General features: G+C 36.4%; 1 protein-coding gene across 1 annotated transcript in view; it reads left to right on the forward strand.

The window, feature by feature from the left end:
* The window catches only part of ATP10A (ATPase phospholipid transporting 10A (putative)), a 110,396-nt gene that overhangs the window by 61,620 nt on the left and 31,082 nt on the right, over nucleotides 1-17,694 (forward strand). The window contains exons 4-7 of the mRNA XM_014892538.2: nucleotides 5,410-5,516; nucleotides 5,621-5,752; nucleotides 8,075-8,208; nucleotides 9,842-10,094. Of these exons, the coding sequence (XP_014748024.1) occupies nucleotides 5,410-5,516; nucleotides 5,621-5,752; nucleotides 8,075-8,208; nucleotides 9,842-10,094 (626 nt within the window). The remainder of the gene's footprint in view (nucleotides 1-5,409; nucleotides 5,517-5,620; nucleotides 5,753-8,074; nucleotides 8,209-9,841; nucleotides 10,095-17,694) is intronic.

Below are 17,694 nucleotides of genomic sequence, written 5' to 3' on the forward strand. Positions count from 1 at the left end.
GAGTTTTTTATAGTGATGCCATTTACCACCAGAGTTACTACTCTCAGATGTCACAGATTGTGTAGGATGTACTGTCAACTGGTGTAAATCAAGACAGTTTCTTTGAAACTACATCAAGTTGTAGTGTGGGAAAATGTGTTCCTTTATTTAGCAGCACAAAGCCCTACAGTTCATGTGAAGAAAAAAGTTTAGTATTAGGCATTACTGCACGAGGGTGTGTAATAGAGAGCCTGCTCTATTGCAGACATGCCATTTCCAGATATAGAAATTGAAAGCTTGGCAGCTTTTCTAGCACACTTTATGTATGAATCTTAGTCCTCAAAATATTGAGCAGAAAGATAGAAAATATGCATAAATTTTTCTTCCGTTATATATTTACTTATTTACTCCATGTGGAAAAGGCCTGTGGCATGTAAGTTACAGAGCCATTTGAATTACATAGCAGAAGACATGGTAATATCTTTTTGATGGCTATTGTTTAGTATTGATTATATTTAATCTTCTTTATATTTTATAGTGTCACAAATGATGTGAATAAATTTTGACACAAATTTTTAATCTGGCAGAAAGCATCAGGTGATTTCCAGCTCTCATCTGCTATATTTCAAGAGATTTACAGCTAAAGCACATGGGCCATTAGAATTAGAGAGTGGGGACCAACCCCTCAACAAATAAATTCTCAGTCCCCTATTTTATCACAGAAGAAGATTTTTTTCCCCACACTTTTTAGAGTTCCTTCATTAGTATAATGGAATCAGGAGTCTATTTTAAATCACACATTAACAAGATGAATAGCAATTAACACATCTGCATTGAAACATGTCATTGTCAGGTCAAACTCAGATCTTAATTCTTGTTCAAAATTTTACCAGTAATTGCTGCTTGAAATAATGGATCAGATAGCTACCAGCCAATAATAGCTCAACTGAAAAGAAATTATACCAAAATATTTAAATAAGAATCACATGAAATAATAGGCTTTCAACCAATCCATATATGAAAGCAATGAAACATTACTACCAAAGTTTCTTAGACATTTTGACCACTTAGTAGGTTTCCAGGTTTGATTCAGATTCTTTTTTCCTATATGAAATGTAGTCTTTGGCTTTTTTTTTTGTCTCTGCTGACAAATCTTTCAGGAAATAGAAATATTTGTGTATGTATGCTGCAAACATGTAAAAAATTCTGTTCCTCACAATTTTCCTGAAACAAAATCACTATAGGTAGCCAATGTAACACAGGCAGGCCAGGAAAAAAGATACTGCCAAATTCATTGAGATGGGCCTAGCCCTATCCTATATCTGAAAAAGTGTAGCATGCACATTCTGCATCTGAATTCTTCAGCTATGTTGTCACAATCTGCATTGAACATACTTGGGGTCTGCAGATGCACAGACAGATTACCAGTTCTATTCAGGTGCTTGCTTTAATTCTCTTTTGTAGTTTCTGCACCCCCAAATAACCCAAGCACATTCCCTCACTTTTATTTCCCCTATAAACATATTCTGTGTAAGAAGATCAGAACAAAACCTAACATGCCCCCTGCATGTATGTGTCTAGCCAGGTTATGTAGAGCATGCATGGCAAACACTCAAAAATCCAATTCCAGGTTCCAAAAATAGCAATATTTGCTTTAAAATCTCATTTCTACCTTTTTGTGTCTATATGAGCAAGGGAAAAAGAGAAGTAGTAATTGGGATTCTGACTTCCCAGGTTTTTGAAAATAATAACTTTATTCTTAGACAAGAACATAAAATTTTATCTGATCATACCAGAATAAGTATAGCTTGGAATTGTAAGAAGAAGAAGAAAGAGATGAACACATGTGTGTATTTCTATTTCAAAGGTTGTTGTAAGGTAACAAACCTAAATTAATATACAATCATGCTGCAATTTTTTTTTAGAAAAAAACATTACCAATCTATAGTGATGTCTCTTTAATGTGCTATAGCAACAACTCCACTCCCAGAATACAAAACCAAAACAACCTAGACTAATTTTCATCAATTGAGAGTCAGGAAGTTTCTGACTGATAATATTCACTGAGACCATGTTTAAGATTGTTGAATATTTTCTTTGGGAGTGTCAAACCTTGGAAAGTAATGCCAGCTCTACCATTTCCTTTGTAGGACACTTGATAATCCAAAAAGTGAAAGAAAATAGTCTCTTTTGAATACAGCTAACATTGGTTACCTTGTTATTTAGTGCTGGCAAACACATAACAAGTTTAAACATAACAGAAAGCTGAAGTTGGCTACCATCAGGGTCATTTTTGCATTGCTGTGTTAAACCAGAGGCTTACTTCTGTATAAACACTTTCAGAGTGCTGTAGTATAATAGTAGTTAACTGCAAATGATCTGCCCACTTCTCCTAATTTGTGGTGCATTTATATTTTAGATGCAAAGATAACCACATTTTTGCAGTGTCATCCATGTGAGAAATTGCAGAGAAAAAGAGCATTGCACCTGCACTTGCCAGTGTGTTTCCTCACGGCTTAGCCTTTGCATTCCAGGCATTTGAGTGGCTCCAGCCAGACACTGTTTTAAAAAATGACAAATAAAATTTTCCTTCTTTGCCTGTAACTTCCACTGGCCAGAATCCAGAAAGGGGAAAAACAGACTGTTTAGCCTTTGTAACAAGCTTAAGGTTTATAACTCTGCAGGGCTAGAAATGGGAACTAGGCTGTCTCTCTACCCAGACTCAAAGTTTACAATTGGCAGGTTTGTTATCAAAGTGAGCTGTTTTATCCAACTGTAGTTTTCATTATTTTTTAATCCAGACCTTTATTTCTGTAGTTTTTTCTTCCTTTTATCATCAGTTCCCATCTGTTTTATGTGTATGTTGTGTTACTGAGTCACTGGGAGTGACTGTAGACAAGAGGCAGATGAGTTTCCTCCAGCCTCTGCTGGCTCCTTTCTTCCAGATTTTGATTTCATCCATGTTTTCTAAAGGTCTGGTGAGCAACAGTTGAGTTCTCTGACTTCATTTGGATATGGAAAAGTAAAAAGGAGTACCACAAATGCATATAATGATGAGATGTGGTAAGAAGGCTCAGCCTGTGGGTAAGGGCAGTAGATTGGAGTTTTAACACCTATGTGTTAACTTCAGATGTTGCACAATTGTTTTGGGGTTGTTTTGGAAGCTAAGATAGCAAGAACAAATATATAATTGTATAGAACAAATATGCAAGTAATTGTATATGAAGTTTGCCATGTGTAATATATCTGGCACAGTCTACTGTTACTGTGAAGTGTAAAAAATTAACAAGGGTTATAAAATTATAAGCCAGAGCAAGTACCACTCAAGTAGGATTATCTCTAAAAAGTTCCATTTATTAACAGGAATCATGTGCAGATTTTATTGGAAATTCAAACATTCTCATGATTTATAAGAAAGCCTTATGTAGAATTTAGCCTTAAAAATCAGAGGAATGACAGAATCTTCGTAGCAGTGTAATTTTGACAGTATGGAATAATTAAGAAATTATTTCCCATGGTTTAAGCACAGACAAATTGACACCTACTGACATTCTGCCAGAGGGATGTTGGGCAGCCCCCCAACTGATGCTGTTCTGGCAGAAGGTGAGACAGTGACTGAAGGAGGTTTGCAGAAAAGAACAGAAGTAAAAGCTCTGTTCTTCTGTCTGAGACTGGCAGGGAGGATGGGCTGAGCAAGGGAAGTTCTCTCCTGACTAAAAAAATACCTTTGACTTCTATGTCAGAATTACAAATTTGATGTTATCTACTTTCTTTCTCCATTTCTAGTCCCTAGTCAGATGTTATCACTGCTGCTGCTACCTCAGCAGTCAAACCCAATGCTTTTTCTCTATTCCCTTAGAGAAAAGCTAAGCATACTTGTCAAAACACCAATACTTTCAATATATATGTATATATTTTGAGCAGAGGGTGGGTATAGTATATTGTGCTGATCTAAAGAAGGCTGTATATATGTGTGTGTATATATACACAGGTGTATTCTGCTCATTACAAGCATTGTCTATTGAAGTTACATAGCATAACCAGCATTACAGAATAATCTACAAGTAGTCCTACGAGACTGGGACGAGTACAAAGAACTCACCAATGTGAACCTTCTCTTCTTACAAATCTCAGGGTATTTGGTATAGTTCCTAGGCCTGAGATTCTAGAAGTGTGTACTTAAATTAAAATTTTGGTCCTTACTTAGAAAAAGAGAAGAATCGAACATGGAAAAGCATGAATATATAACCCAGATGTGAAGGCTTAGAAAATAGGAAGCAAATAAAACCCCACCTTTAGATAAAAAGGACAATTTTAAGCCAGTTTGCAGACTTCAGGGGACAGAAGATTTTAAATGCTCAAATCCAGGTAGACATAAAATTTGGTGTTGCTGCAGCACAATGCTAATTCTACTGTAGTATATTGAAAGTGTGATGGTTTTGATGGTCCGAAAGTGAGGGCAACATTTAAACAATCCAGACTTGCTTTAGTCTTCTCTGAGGCATTGAGATACTTCAGTTGATAAAATGAAATTTTATTCATTTGAAAGTGGTTTTAAATTACTATTTGGTTTGTCTTTTTTACACAATAAAAATTCTAATACAATTTGAAATTGCTATTATTGTTTAGCATTTCCCTGTTAATTCTCATAAGGCTATTTTCTGTATTTCTCTGTCAGCCGAAATCTCAGTCAGTCCATGCACAGCAGGTAATAAGCTGTAGTAGAAATGTGACTTCATTCCATTTTTCTCCTGTGTTTTGGTGTTAGTCAACAAGAATCCTCAGTGTGTGGGCCATTCTTAAATAGTTGGTGAGACAGTTCTGAAAAGAATTTCTCTTATTCTCGCTAATGAATACATGGCATATTTTTCCTTTTCACTGAACTGATGTGTCTTAGCCCTGGCACATCTGCCTTAGTATCACCGCTTCTAAAGAGCAGTCATTTCCCAATTTCACCGTATCTCTTTCTAGGATTTCTGTAGTAAGCACATGTGAGTAGTGGGTTAATTATATCCACTACACAGCTGCTTTTAGGTGGACTGGATTAACTGTGATTGCTCAGTCAGTTTACACATGCACAGGAAGTCCAGTGCATTTTCCAAGTATTAGCTAGGCTGCACACATGCTGTTGATTTGGCCCACGTATCTCTAGTGAGCATTTGTCCAGGACATTTGTGTATCCAACAGCAACTGGTACTGCTCCAGCTGGGCTGCTGCGTGTCAGGGATCCTTGGGTAAGTAATCTCAGTTTTCAATATCCAGCAGAGAATCTTTCCAGGAGGAAGATCTAAAGAAATATTTTACCATCAAATTGAAAAAAGCGTCTTAAATTTTGAAGATATTTCCCGGGCTTTTTATATTACAAGTAAGATTTAACAAGCTTAATGTTTTGACATGCTGTGTTTTGTTCTGTATTTAAATTTTCTGTAGGATTCATAAAAGTGGAAAAAAGGATGGACTGTTCAAAGAGAATCTTTTGTTACGTGGATGTACCATTAGAAACACAGAAGAAGTTGCAGGAATAGTAATCTATGCAGGTAAGAGATGTTTTTCTGTCTTACAGGGCATACCACCTTCTTACAGTTTTCTTAAAATAATGGCAAAGTTCCATATGACACATTTGGTGCAATTCTTTCTGCAGGGCATGAAACCAAAGCTTTGTTAAATAATAATGGACCACGTTACAAGCGCAGTAAGCTAGAAAGACAGATGAATGCTGATGTCCTTTGGTGTGTCCTCATACTTCTAATCATGTGTCTGTTTTCTGCCATTGGTAAGTGCTCTTTACTAATAGAAACTTAAGTATTACACTGTCTTGGGATTCATGCACTTAGCTTTATCAAAAACGTATGTGTTGGCCAACACAAAATCCATAAAGCTGTCTCCATACTTATTTTTGTCAAAAATCAAAATGTCTTGATACACAAGCTGATATAAATACTTTCTTAATCTCAATCAAATATATGCTATTAGTACCAGAGATTGACGGCTTAGATTATATTACCCTGGATAGCATCCAAAAATGTCAAGCCCAAAAAAGTCCCTAGTTTATATGTAGTCCCCTCAAAATTACAGGTGGTAGAGTGTAACATGTCGTTAATCAGTCAGTAGAGTAATTTATGAGCAGAGAATAAACATAATTAGCACAGTGGTATTCCCCAGTAATACGTATTAAATTGAGGGCACAGTGCACAACATGGACTCACTGTGCCTAAGGCTGCAGCTGTAACATAGAAGAAATAAGCAAAAGTCTGCATAAATCCAAGTAGAATACATCTAGACTTCTGGGAGTGCTCAAGGAAATGCTGCAGTTCAGGTTATGTCTCTTCAGGCCTTTTTTGTGTTCATTTGTGAGGAAGAATTGAGTTTTACATGTGGCACCAAAAATGATTTTTTATATGGCATGTGAATTCCATATCCTTAATATTTGTGTATTCTGTAATGTTTGCATGTGAGTCATATGGCATAAACAGCAGAATGTTTCTTAACAACCATGGTGTAGTTTAATAACAATCTTATGCCACTTTAATACATCCCTGTGTGCCTTTTTCCAGGTATTGTTAAATGCTTAAAGATGAGTATTTCCAGCTGTGAATCAGCCAGCTTATTTGTTTCCACTGAGTTCATGACATGCTTTTGTAGTGTTTCAGTGCTGGGGAGCCCAGTCCCCAGGGCTGAAGTGTCTTGGTGAGGCTTCGTAGCAGGGAGCTACTGCCTGCAGCTGTCCCCTCTGCCACTGCCCCGCGGGGTGCCCTGTGAGTGGCTTCAGTGTAGCTGGGGCTCTCCGGAGCTGTGGACCTGAACAGGAGGCGGTGGCACTCAGCGGGTGACAGGTGCTCCTTCCCTTCTGTCCCGTCTGCTACAGGGCTGCAAGCCACCAGCAGAGGGCCTGAGCAAACTGCTCGAGGTGCTGAGAGCCACAAAGAGCTGGAAAGAAAATTGCTCGAGCCCTTTGAGTTGCCTGGGTGCTCTGTAGAAGCCAAGGCGTTTTCACACCTTCTTTCAATAAAGTATGACTGGAGATATGACACTTAATTCTTTTGAAAATCTAAGGGTATTTATAAAACAAACCTTAATGTAGGTCATTCTCAGTGTGGACTATTCTATTTTTGCTGTCAAGAATAAAAATATATATGTCAATAAAGACCTCATGCATGTGATCTCATGTTGGTAGTATAGGGACAAAAATAATGTGCTTACTTAGGTGCTTTTATTTTTCAAGCATTCAGTGCTGGATTTATGTATCAAGATGTAAAGGAGCTTGTCAAAGGTGGTTTACAGAAGATTACTTCTAAAGTAGATCTTTTCTCTGATTTTCAACATACAGTGGTAGTTTGAATATAGTGGTAGCTTTTTGTTGCAGAAGAATTCTTCCTCTTTTATGCCTTAAAAACATCAGGCAAACCTTTTTAGGGATTCTGGGATTTTAAATCTTAGTGCTGTACTTAAAAAGGCAACGTTCTGTCTTTTTGGCAAGAATGTAATTTTCTCAAAAAAATAACAACCTTATCTTTATTTAGTTACCGGCACAAACAAAAAAAAAGCCAAAACCTTTCAAGCAAGACCTAGAATTTATTTTGTTCTTCATTCCTCAGCTTCAATGCTGTTGACTCCGTTGTTACTGTTATTTCATTAGTTCTGTGCATGTGGTGAATATAATTCACACTGTAAAATTAAAGTCTCTTCTAAAGCTAGTTTACTGATAGCTGACATGATATATCTAGTACAGTTAGTGGAATTCTTTCATATTAATACACAACATATCTTTGAAATTAATAATTTTCTGAAGAAGTGTAGTTTTCTTTGGTGATCACAGAAACAGTCTAAACTACTAATTTAGACTAGCTAGCTCACTTTATTTAGATAAAGTTATGTGAAATGAATCTTGCATGGCTTAAGGACAGCCGAAGTCCTTTCTCAAATCCCAAATCCCAAGGCAGAAAAAAACATAGGTTTGGGGCATTTTTCAGAAGTCATGCAGAATATTTGAAAACAAATACCAATTTCCCCACATAACTCTTAAGAACAAAGTCATACCATGAGCATTTTTCCTTGGAGTTAATTCGCTTTTTTCTTTCTTCCAATTCTTCTACAGGTCATGGTCTGTGGGTATGGCAGTATGGTGAGAAGAAGAAACCCATTTTTGATGTTCCAGGGCCTGATGGCACATATTTGTCACCTATTTTGGCTTCAGTGTATTTATTTCTGACCGTGATCATAGTGTTCCAGGTAATCAAGTAATCAAGTTGTACATGCTGTCACTTCTGTTCCTAGTTGGCTGCAATAAAGTTATATATATATATATATATATATATGTATATATATATATATATATGCAATATGTGTAGTAGTACCTGTTTTACCATACCACTGAGGCATCTAAGAAGTTAATCAAGCACTAAATAGAGGGTTGTAATCACTAGCACAGGGTCTCTTTGGAGGCCTGTCACTAGTGATGTCCCCCAAGGTTCAATACTGGGCCCAGTGTTGTTTAACTTATTCACCAATAACTTGTATGAAGGGGCAGATGGCTCCTCAGCAAGTTCACTGACACCAAGCTGGGACGAGTGGCCAATACCCCAGAGGGCTGTGCAGCCCTTCAGAAGAACCTCGGCAGGCTGGAGAGGTGCTCAGAGGAGGATTGCCTGTAATTCAACAAAGGCAAGTGCAGGGTCCTGCACCTGGGGAGGAACAACCCCATCAACCAGAAAATAATTTGTACTCTTCCTGTCTACCTGCTGTGGAACAATGCCTCAAGGACTGAGGATGCCACTTTAGGTACAGTGTTGTGGTATGAAAATAAATATTATATTTTCTAACAGCTTTTCAGATATATTCCTCTTAGCAAAATCATATGTCAGCCACGTAACAAACTATGTTTAAAGTTTCTTGGTCCTGAGGAGAAATATCTTGAATAGTGAAGGTGGTTAAGTTCAGAAAAGTAAAAGAACCTCATGTCACTGAGATATATGGAAGTTTGCCTAGTGGGACACTGGAGGAGGTTGCTTTATTGGAGGCAGCAACTTGTTTATAAAAGGGAATGAAAAAGACTGTAAAAATAATTTTTACCCTGAGGGATTGGGTTATGATATTGGTTAAGAAAATTCACCACAGAATTCTTTAAACACCTACATTTCACTGTAGTTTTTGTTTAAATGACCACATTTGCCACTTACAGACATGCTATAATTTCTCCCTTGTATCTAATTCAGAAAACTAAACAATGTTTGCAGTCAGGAATTTCTATCCTGAAAAAAAATCTGCGGGGAAAAATTCAGGTACAAATTAAGTATTTTATGTAGTTTTGACAATCCTCAAGAAACAGTTGAAAGTCTTTTCATGTCTTCTTCTTAGCACTTATAAAATGTCATCATCATTCAAATAATTTGCAGTACAAAAGCCAAGGCCAAAGATATTGTTCCTGTGGAGAGATTAACATTTCTCATTTTATTTCTTGTATTCCTGCAAAGTGAATTTGTAAGCAGTCCGTTATTTATGCAGAACAAATGTATTCAATCCTTTCACATTACAGTATTCTGATTGTATGGTCTGGTTTGGGCTGGGATTTTTTTTTTCCTTCCCCAGTTAGTTTAAAGCTCAGCTTATTAGCCTAAGAAATATTTGCTTCTGTCCATGTTTTGATAATCAGTTTTCTAGACATACAAATGCGTTCCAGCTCTGCAATTCACCATAGCTTTTCCTCATCTAACACAGTAAATAAACTCTTTAAATGCAATAATAACTTGAGATGGTTAAAGTCCTTCTTTATGTTCCAGTCTAGTACCACGCTAAGTAGCTTTAATAATTCATTGTGTCCTTGCTTCTGTTTTTTCCTAATTCTCTTTCCTTTTGTGTATTCTAGGTTCTGATTCCAATTTCTTTGTATGTATCTATTGAAATAGTTAAAATCTGCCAAGTATACTTCATTCATCAAGATAAAGATTTATATGATGAAGAAACAGACTCTCAACTGCAGTGCCGAGCTTTAAATATCACAGAAGACTTGGGTCAGGTGCAGTTTATCTTTTCAGACAAGACTGGGACGCTTACTGAAAACAAGATGGTTTTCCGAAGATGTACTGTTTCTGGAATAGAGTATTCCCATGATGATAACGGTGAGCTCATGGCCACTTTTCTTTCTAACACTTGTACTTCAGGCAAATTGAAGTAGTCATAAAAGTTGCTGTAATCTTAAATCAAAAAGGAAAACAAAAGAAATATAACAGCTGTTTCCAGATCAGTGTAATTCAATGTCTGTGTTCAGCTAGCAATGACAATCTTACCAGAGTGTTCTGTAATATCTACAGTGTGTTGTCAAGACGTTTAAAGCTTTTGGCTTTAGCTCCTGATGTAATAAAGCACTTGAGCACATGGCTAAAGAAAATTGAATGGTGCTGCTGGTATCACAGTTTGGTGTGTTTGAAGTATGCAGTGTAAAATAACACTTTTATGCATACAGCCAGATTAGTGTCTGATTGACCACCTGCAATGAGATTATCCTTTTGTACTGAGAAATAAATGCAGACAAAGATGCCAGTTTTCATATTAACAAGAAATATAATCTGATAGAATTGCGTATTTTGTTACCTTTGTCAGATTCTTTTCGGCGCTGGTGTGTGAAAAGTGTCTGTGCCAGGTGTGTTTGCTCTATGAACAATGCAGTTGAGAGAATATGCACAAGTACCTGCCTCTTAAAACAGTAATTACTGGTCACAAGGCAGTGTGGGAGTTGTCCTCCCTGTGTTATTTCTTCATCCTTTTAAAGTTATTATTTCCTATTTTATGATGTTTGTAGTTCATGTTGTTTTTCTCTAACATACTATCATTATCATTTTTGAAAGACCAGACCTTAGCTCTTCAAATCCTATTCTATGTGCAGGAAAATACTGATAGCTACAATATTCCTTTTTGCAAAAAATAAGTTTCTTATTCTACACAACACAAAGATCTTTGATTAGAACACTAGAGAATTTCAGCTTACAAATAAGATACAGACTAAGATAAAGAATCAAAATAGACTGGGAACTCTAAAACATGCTTTAGAAGGATGACAAGATCTTAAATTGGAAGAAGATATTTTGAAGTAGTGGATTGTTCTTTTTTTTTTCTCCTACTTGAAAGTAGTACTGAGACCTTAGATTTAAGGCACTCTTTTTCAAGAAACTAGATCTTTGAGTAGTGTTATAAGTGTTACAGAAAGGACTTAGGGAGAACCTGTGACTTCCTACCTCTGTACAATAGGTCAGAAAGAGAAAAGAATTAGAACTTAAAGTATGTTACTGGACTCCTAAATCTGCTTGTGCCACTCTAATTATTCATTATTTTTGTTTCTTCTTTGCCACTGGTTGTTTGCTTATTTATACTAACTTCAGAGTGTATTCTGTTCCTCGCAAGAATGATGTTATTGCCAATCAAAACAGTGTAGAAAAGGTATTTTTATGAGCTTGGTATCATTAGATGATATGTCAGCTGAACTCAGGCCCCTGAGTTTGAGTCTTGAATGTTCAGATCTCTTTTCTTCAGATGTAATGAATTTAACAGAAATCTAAGTTTGTGCACACTTTTATTACAATGTAAAAGTTAATGAAAACAGAGTGAATGTCACTACAAACAAGAGTTTCAGATACATAAACTGGTTGTTTTCTTCCGTAATTTTTTTCACCTATGGCTTTGTTTGAGCTTCGTTGTAACCCTAGTCAGTATAAAATTTCTGACAAATATAATTTTTTTTTGACACAGAATTTTTACACAGCATTTTATTCTTTTGGTTTTTTCCCTCTAGGGAAAATAGGTTTTTCTCTATAATTCTTTATATAAATTGTGATAGTTTATATTTAGTTTGATCTCTATATTTAGTATAAATAACAAGATAAATACTATTCTTTATTCAAGTATTTTGTTAGCTCTATTCTGCAGTTCGATATTATAACCATCTGTTATCTTTTCTGCTGCTGAAGCCTTCTTGTTCAAATGATAAAATGTCTAACACAGCTCTTTCTGGTTTTAGGGTGTACATCAACAACATTTCATTGCTGTATGCTTACTTGCAAATGATTTGTCAGCCATTTTTCTGTGTCTTATACCAGAGTATCTGAATTTCCTGCATATGTTATAACTGATGCCATCCTGCTCTGTATATCAGGTTTTGTCAAAGATTTCATTAAAATAGAAAATTCTAAAATCTTTCACTTAGGGGGTGATCTGAGTCTGCATATAAGCTAGAAAATCAAGTAAAAGGCATTTGTCTTTTTTGATCTGTTTCAATGATGACACTATATCTTCACATATTGAAGTATTTTTTTCATGCATAGTGGTTTATTACTTGGAATCAAACTTTGAGTAGCCCTTTATATGAAGAAATTAATTTTAAATTCTTGTACATGGGTCATGATGCAAAAGCTGCAGATGACAGGTGATTTTCCACTGTAAAAGTAAATGTCTAAGGATGGAAATAACCTTGCTCTGAGCTCTTTGATTTAAGTTTGTTATTCTGCTGTGGTGGGTTAGCAGTGCCTGGCATTCCAGTTGCTTGACCCTGCTCATGATAAGATCTGGTTTTCAGTTTTGGATAGCTGTATAAAACTTCTATTTGGTTCAAATTTATCATGCTAGATGTTTGCCTCAGGCATGAATTTTAGGAGAGAAATTTCAGTTATAACAGTACCATTCAGCCATATCCAAGAACAAGGCTAAGACGTGGAGGACTTTTTTTTCCCATGGCAAGATTTGCTGGCAGCTTTTCCACTGAAGTCAGTTGGAGGCCCTATATTCTGGGCTAAGCCATGCACACACACAAAGCAGAAGAGTTATGTCTACACTGACAAATTGAGGTCTGAAATTTCCTAACTTTTGAACTTTTATTTTCTTTTAAAGGATTTTTTTTCTGCGTAATCTAGGACTACTTTATATCTGTTAATTACTCAACCAACAGATTGTGAATAGCCGTCATAAATTTTCTCTATGCTGCTTTATAAGTTCTTCTCCCTGAAATTTATTCAGTTATGAGAAATTATACCATTCTTTTCTGTCCTACAGGGATTGTTATTATACTGCATTTGACATTGTCATATCTCAGTTCCTTGCACTCAGAGAATGCATTAAGCAATGCACATGAGTTCCATGACATGTGGATTGGTCTTTCCCCTTCTTCCTCTCCCTATACATGCAATGCACAATTTTAGGGAGGTTAGGAGCTACTTTAAAAGTATATGCTATGCTGTGTTTGGTTTGGTATTTTTGAGGCAGCATGTCTTTTTCTTGAGTGATGGGAGTATCTTTTTTCCCTTGGAAGTTCACATCACAAAGCTGTATAAATTCCCCATGTGAAAGGTGAGCTTTAAGATTATGAGGGAGAGTTCTGTTCTGTGTCAGATGTGGATGTGTTAATTATGATTTTCATCACAGAGGTTTATGCAGACCTTGCAGGGTTGAAGAAATTATTACATGCTTTAACATAAAAACTGAAACCCTGAGTGAGACTTTACACATTTCTAGGGACAGGAAACAAGTTTTCATCAATATTCTGGAGAAAACATTTTCCTCCAATATTCTTTATAAGCTCTAAGTTTCTTATGGCATGGATGATACTTTGCCCAGAAGTATTGCATTGTTTTAGCCTAGACAAGAGATGACAAAAACATGAATAATACAGGGCAATAAATTGCACTTGTGTGGGACAGAATCAGCTGGAGGTAGTACAAAGTATTACTCAAGGGTACTGCAATTCAAAAGCTTAGCACTGAAGAGGAATCCAGGAATGTAGGGGAAATTGTGAGCATACTTAATAATAGTTCCATGATGGATGCACTATGAAATACTCATCACTGTTGAGGTCACTTAAGTATTTTGGTTGTGGATTATGCACTGTTTTAGATCAAACTATGGGAATTTGCACTGCACATTTGGGTCCTGTGGAGACTATATTGACAAGGATGAGATACTAGTTACCTAATTGCTGATATTTGCATGAAGCATAGTAATCTGATAAGTTACAGATACTGGAGGAAATTAAACATTTGTGGTATGTAATTTATCATATTTTTTTTAGACATTCTATGATGGTTCTCTAATACGTGCCTATTTCTCTGTGGTGTAGAATTCTCTGTACAGACTAAGAGAATTCCCATCTCACATCTATATGACTATTATTTTCTCCAGAGGTTCTTCTTGACTGGCAGGGTGTTAATTCAGGAGCAGGGTGCGTCATGGACCATTCCATGTAGAAAAATTATTTTCCCATTCATAAATGTCCTGGGTATTTACAGAATACCCACTGGCATTATACTCTGGTTAAATCCCAGAATTATTCTTCCAATCAGTACTACCTTCTAGCCCAAAGGAATGTTAGCACCAAAAAAAAAAAAAAAAAAAAAAAAGAAAGAAAGACAAAATGTTCTGTTTCCCTCTATGTCAAATTCCACGGCCATAGCAGTGCTCTTCCATTCAGGCTAGGAGACAGCTTCTAACAATTCTTAGAACTGGCCATGCCCCAAGTCTGCTTGCTAATCCCAGAGACAGTAGGTGCCCAAAAGCTGACTGTGCTTCTGGAAGTCCTTACATGATTTAGCTACAACCAGATGGTCTTGGCCTGACATTTTTCAAAGTTGTTTTCCAAATGCTGCATTAATCACTCTCTTGCCTATGGGATATGATATCTGTTTTTCCAGTTTTAGCTGCTCATTGTATGAAGCTGTTGACAAAACACAAATTGAATCTCCATGAATACAACCACACAAATCTAAAAAATCTGATTTTTTTCATTCTTTGAATTCCTCCCCCTTCCTTCAAATGACTGAAAAAAACTATAGACAACATAGGAATAAGAAGTTTATGGAAATGAAGGTAGATTATAAAAATCTCAGTGATTTTTCTCTTGTTTAACAATGTTTCTTAATCACTAAATCTGAGAGAGAATGAGTTTCTTTCTGCTATCCAGATTTTCTTGATGAAGGTTGGCTAGCAACTAATTTTCACAGGAAAATACATTATGTTAAAAAAAATCTTTCCTAGTTTGGGGGGCTGTTTTGTAGTGGAATTTTTTTGCTCTTTTTGTGTGTAGTCATGAGAACATAGCATGCATAGTCCAGCCATATAGAAATCAAAAAGCCTTTTCCATAAATGCAGCAGTTGCTTCCAAAGGGATTTCTTATCTGCTACCTTTAAAATCTGACAAGCTTCAGAAATCAAGATAGTCCATCTAGCCTTTCCTGGAAAGCTGAAAACCTTTAGCAGAACTGGGTGATTCAGGCATTCTGTGTAGCTTTTTTTGTAGTTTCTCTTTACCTTCCTTATTGCTTTTTGAAAATTTTAAATTGGTAACTGAGGAGAGAACCAGTATGAGCAGGTGTAGAACTCAGTACATAGGGACTGCCCCATTTTAAATCTTGTAAAAGACAGAATAACTCATACCTAGAGACAAGTACTACTTTTCTCTAAGCATATACCTACACCGACAATTTCTCTGAAAAATCTCAAGAAAAAAGGAATTCTCTCCGTTTCTGATAAAGAGTTTTAGTAAAGGACTTAAGGTTATTAAGCCCCTGGGGACACCAAGAGGAGAGAGGAAGGGAAATCTTGGTGTTTTCTTATCTCAAGACTTGCTCTTATGGGCAAGTTCTTGCAAAGTAAATTAAGATTATGTTAGCACACTTGTACAAATTTACAGCATTCTAGCTGCTTGACTGAATCTTTATGTAGACACTAGAGCATACTTCAAAGAGAAATAAACTTGCATTTATAAAATAGTAAGGAAATAAGGTGCTGTGATGGTGTAAGTGCTGCACATCTAGATTTGCTTTGTGACAGTTCAGTAGCAGCCTTACTGAATGGTTTGAGGCAAAATGGAAATTTTCCATGGTAGAATAGTGCCCACACACGGACAGCTTAAGTATTCTGGTTTAGGGGGCCTGCAGTTTTATGCTGCTTGAAGGGAAATTCTTTACGGGTTCCTAATCCCACATTTCAAGTTAGTGGAACATCTGGCTGTGTGGCAGCAGTGTCTCTGTCAGCCTGCAAAATGGACTCCTTGTCATAGAACATACATGGCATGGAAGGTAAAACCAGAAAAAAAACCAAAACAAAATCAAAATGAAATTAAAGAAAATTGTTTTTAAAATAAAAGAATTTATCTTTAATAAGATAAAGAATTTATCTTCAAAATACTTGGCAGCTACTACAGGAGTTTTATTTATAGCTTCCTGCTGTCTTCTGAAAGATAAAAGAGGGTTAATGGAATAAGTATTAACTTTTGTTTCTTTTTTGTGCCATAAATACAAAATGAAGTACAGCGTAGTGAAATTTGACTTTCATAAATTGCATTGCTGTGTTACCAAAGTTGTTTGTGTCTTTCCCCTTAATAAGAAACTGGATTGAAAAAAAGATCAAGGCCATCAATTTTCAGTGCTGAAACTGAAAAGTATCCCATAACAATGTCTCTCAGGTTATAATGTTCACAGGAAAGGGTTCTCAATTGGAGCGAGCTGAGTGGGTGGAGAGAACAGCATGTTCCCAGAGAAGCACGCACTGCACAGCTGAAGCAAAGTGAACCTTAGCCATAGCATAACAATTGAACTGGGTTTCATTATTTCTTTAAAGTCTTTAATTCTTGCTGCATAATGTGTAAGACTGCACTTGAGAAAACGTTGAAAGGTGCTCAGGCTTGTTTTTTGTTGTTGTTGTCAAGTTTCCCTTGGTATAAACTGAAATAACACCATTTGTATCAAAGGAATTGCATTTGATTTGGTTAAATGAGATTCTAGTCTTGTTCCTACTTTCCCTTTTCCTCCCTTTTCTCAGTGGCAAGGACAATTAAATGGATGTGCTACAATAAAACCTGTATAGGGAGCAAGAGATAGCTATTATTACATAGACTAAAAAGAACCACGTTATCAGTGTAATGCTAATAAATAAACTGAGTGCTGCATTAGGAAACAGCTTTTGCTATGTTGAATTAAAAAAATATGTTTAGATGTAATGCAAGAAAGAAGAGCAATGAGGAATCCAGAGATATGGTATGCAGGCATAACTGTGTATTGTACATGAAATGCATTATCTGCTTAACTATAGAGATTTAATACAGGGAATAAAATTATATTCAGTTCAGGATCATTGGGGTCTTATATCTCAAGACGTATTTTCAGAGCAGAAGCCTAAAGTAGGTGTGATTATTAAAGAAAATGTATCCTTTTTAAAAAACCTCTGCTTGGAAGGGAGTTGGAGCTACTGAGTAGCACATTTTGCAAAACTGAAGTAGTTGTAGCCAGTCCTTTCCTTGTCAAGGGATGTTACCTGTTACGAAAAGAAGCAGCACAGATTTCTGTCAGCCTACCATTCAAATGTCCAGCATCTCTGGTGAAAATATTATCCCTAAGACAAATCCACACTTTTCTTATGGTTTTCCTGTGAGTGGCCATGTCCACATACTGCACCTGATGAGGGCTCTATTGAAAATGAGGCATAAAAATGTTTCTCTTATGATTGATTTAAATCTTTAATGATGGTAAAGTGCACAAAACCCTACTGCTGTGTCATCTTGAGAAATGTTTTTTCAGCCTCGGGTTAGCAGCATGTAACAAGGAGCCTGCAGAAGATAATGAAGACAGAGGTTGCACTGTCTGTCTGGGCACTGCCTTCACACGGGCCTCATCCCACGGTGTGCACTCCAACATACCTCCCCAGATGTGCACTCCATCGTACCTCCCCAGATGTGCACTCCAT

Source organism: Sturnus vulgaris, chromosome 2 (assembly GCF_052056855.1).
Source record: "Sturnus vulgaris isolate bStuVul1 chromosome 2, bStuVul1.hap1, whole genome shotgun sequence".
Classification (NCBI taxonomy): Eukaryota; Metazoa; Chordata; class Aves; order Passeriformes; family Sturnidae; genus Sturnus; species Sturnus vulgaris.